Below are 1659 nucleotides of genomic sequence, written 5' to 3'. Positions count from 1 at the left end.
TACTAAACAGTAAACAGCAGATAGTAGGTACTAAACAGTAAACAGCAGATAGTAGGTACTAAACAGTAAACAGCAGATAGTAGGTAATGACTACTGACAGATTGAAGAGGTACTTGGCAATTCGGATACAGCGACGCACTTTCACACGTTTTTCCTTCAGAATCAAAACCGTCTCACTGCGAATTATCTCCTACAGGGAACGCGGTCCAAGCAGCGCAAAGGTTCCGCATAGTTTTTCCTTTTGTGTTATAAACGTTTATTTAACACAGGTAAAAAAAAACTTAAAAAAAAACTTCAAAGTGTCCGATCGTAAAACAGAGAGATACTCAAAGATAAAGTAGGTTAAAATACACTTATGATTAAATTGTATGTGTTTCGCTTCCGTTTGTATTCATGAGAAGTTGGTGCAACGTCGAAATGTGTCCGTTCCGGTGAACTGAAGGCGTATGATGTTTTGTATGGGGTGGTTAGGTTAGCGCCTTAACAGTTTAAAATCTACATCTTACAGGTAAATATGGACTTCTTATTTATCTAAGATCATACTTTAGTTGTTTTAACACATGTCTGGTAATAGTTAGTTAACGACATGTGTTTATTTTAACAATATTCTCACATTTCTATCCCCAACGTATTTCAAATTGAGCTTGGTGTTTTGGTTTAACTGGTGACCGTGTTAACTGGTGCCTTTCCTCCAGATGCGTTAGTGGTTGTCAAAGTGTGTTCCCATTGAATGAGCCTTTGTTTAGTTTGTTTTGTATCATCATTTTAAAGTATTTTCAGTAGATATGTATTACATGAAAAAGCAAACGAAGAGAAATTCACGACAACACTTTACGTTTTCAAACACTGACGCATTCGGCGCAAAGTCACCAGTTAACACGGTCACTGGTTAAACCGAAACAGTCATAACGGGGCTCCTTGTTCGATCCCGGGTGTGTTCAGGAGGCTGTGATGGGAGTGGACCACACGGAGCCGGAGGACGCGGTGGGCAGGCGGGTGTCCTGCGATGGGGAGCGGGCTACGGTTCTGTATGTGGGCTCGGTGCCACCTACAGCAGGTAATGACACCTGGTGATTATTCCTTCTAATCATTAAGACAATAATGTATCTGTAGACATGTTGTGTATTCTTACTCAGTCGTGAAATGTGAGTTATGCTTTAAAAGTGAAGTCAGTAAAGTAGAGTAGTGAAGGGTTTGATCATCCTAGCTTCTGATTGGCTAACGGAGGGACACGTGACGAGTAACAAGGAAGTTGTTGTTATTGTGAAGCTGATAAAGTTATCTGTCTCCATCCTGCTGTTTGTCTTGAGTAGAGTGATCCATCCACCACACATCCAACCCTCACGTTACAGTTAGTTTACAGTTTAGTGTTGGATGTGAAGTCTCACATGTATGGAGAACATTTGAGTCTCACTGGTATCCTAAAAAAGTGTGTGTGTGTGTGTGTGTGTGTGTGTGTGTGTGTGTGTGTGTGTGTGTGTGTGTGTGTGTGTGTGTGTGTGTGTTTTCAGGGCTGTGGCTCGGCGTAGAGTGGGATAACCCGGAGAGAGGCAAACACGACGGCAGCCATAACGGAGTCCAGTATTTTACATGCAGGTAATTCTCAGCCGCTGATATCTCTCTAGGCTGAATGTTTGAAAAGTTTTTATTCTTCACTCA

At 41.6% G+C, this 1659-nt stretch overlaps 1 protein-coding gene across 3 annotated transcripts in view; it reads left to right on the top strand.

Annotated features, from left to right (window-relative positions):
- The first annotated feature begins 375 nt into the window (after positions 1–375).
- Positions 376–1659, top strand: part of tbce (tubulin folding cofactor E) — a 9171-nt gene continuing 7887 nt past the window's right edge. For 2 of the 3 annotated variants that reach the window (XM_061026218.1, XM_061026201.1), the window contains exons 1-3: positions 376–508; positions 943–1057; positions 1512–1596. In XM_061026218.1, coding sequence (XP_060882201.1) covers positions 952–1057; positions 1512–1596 — 191 coding nt within the window. In that variant the 5' untranslated portion in view covers positions 376–508; positions 943–951. Of the gene's footprint in view, positions 509–903; positions 1058–1511; positions 1597–1659 lie in introns of all 3 variants that reach the window. The other variant, XM_061026210.1, reaches the window with a different exon arrangement.

The sequence above is a fragment of the Labrus mixtus genome, chromosome 2 (assembly GCF_963584025.1).
Source record: "Labrus mixtus chromosome 2, fLabMix1.1, whole genome shotgun sequence".
In the NCBI taxonomy this organism is placed as follows: domain Eukaryota; kingdom Metazoa; phylum Chordata; class Actinopteri; order Labriformes; family Labridae; genus Labrus; species Labrus mixtus.
This window is presented reverse-complemented; position numbering and strand designations above follow the sequence as displayed.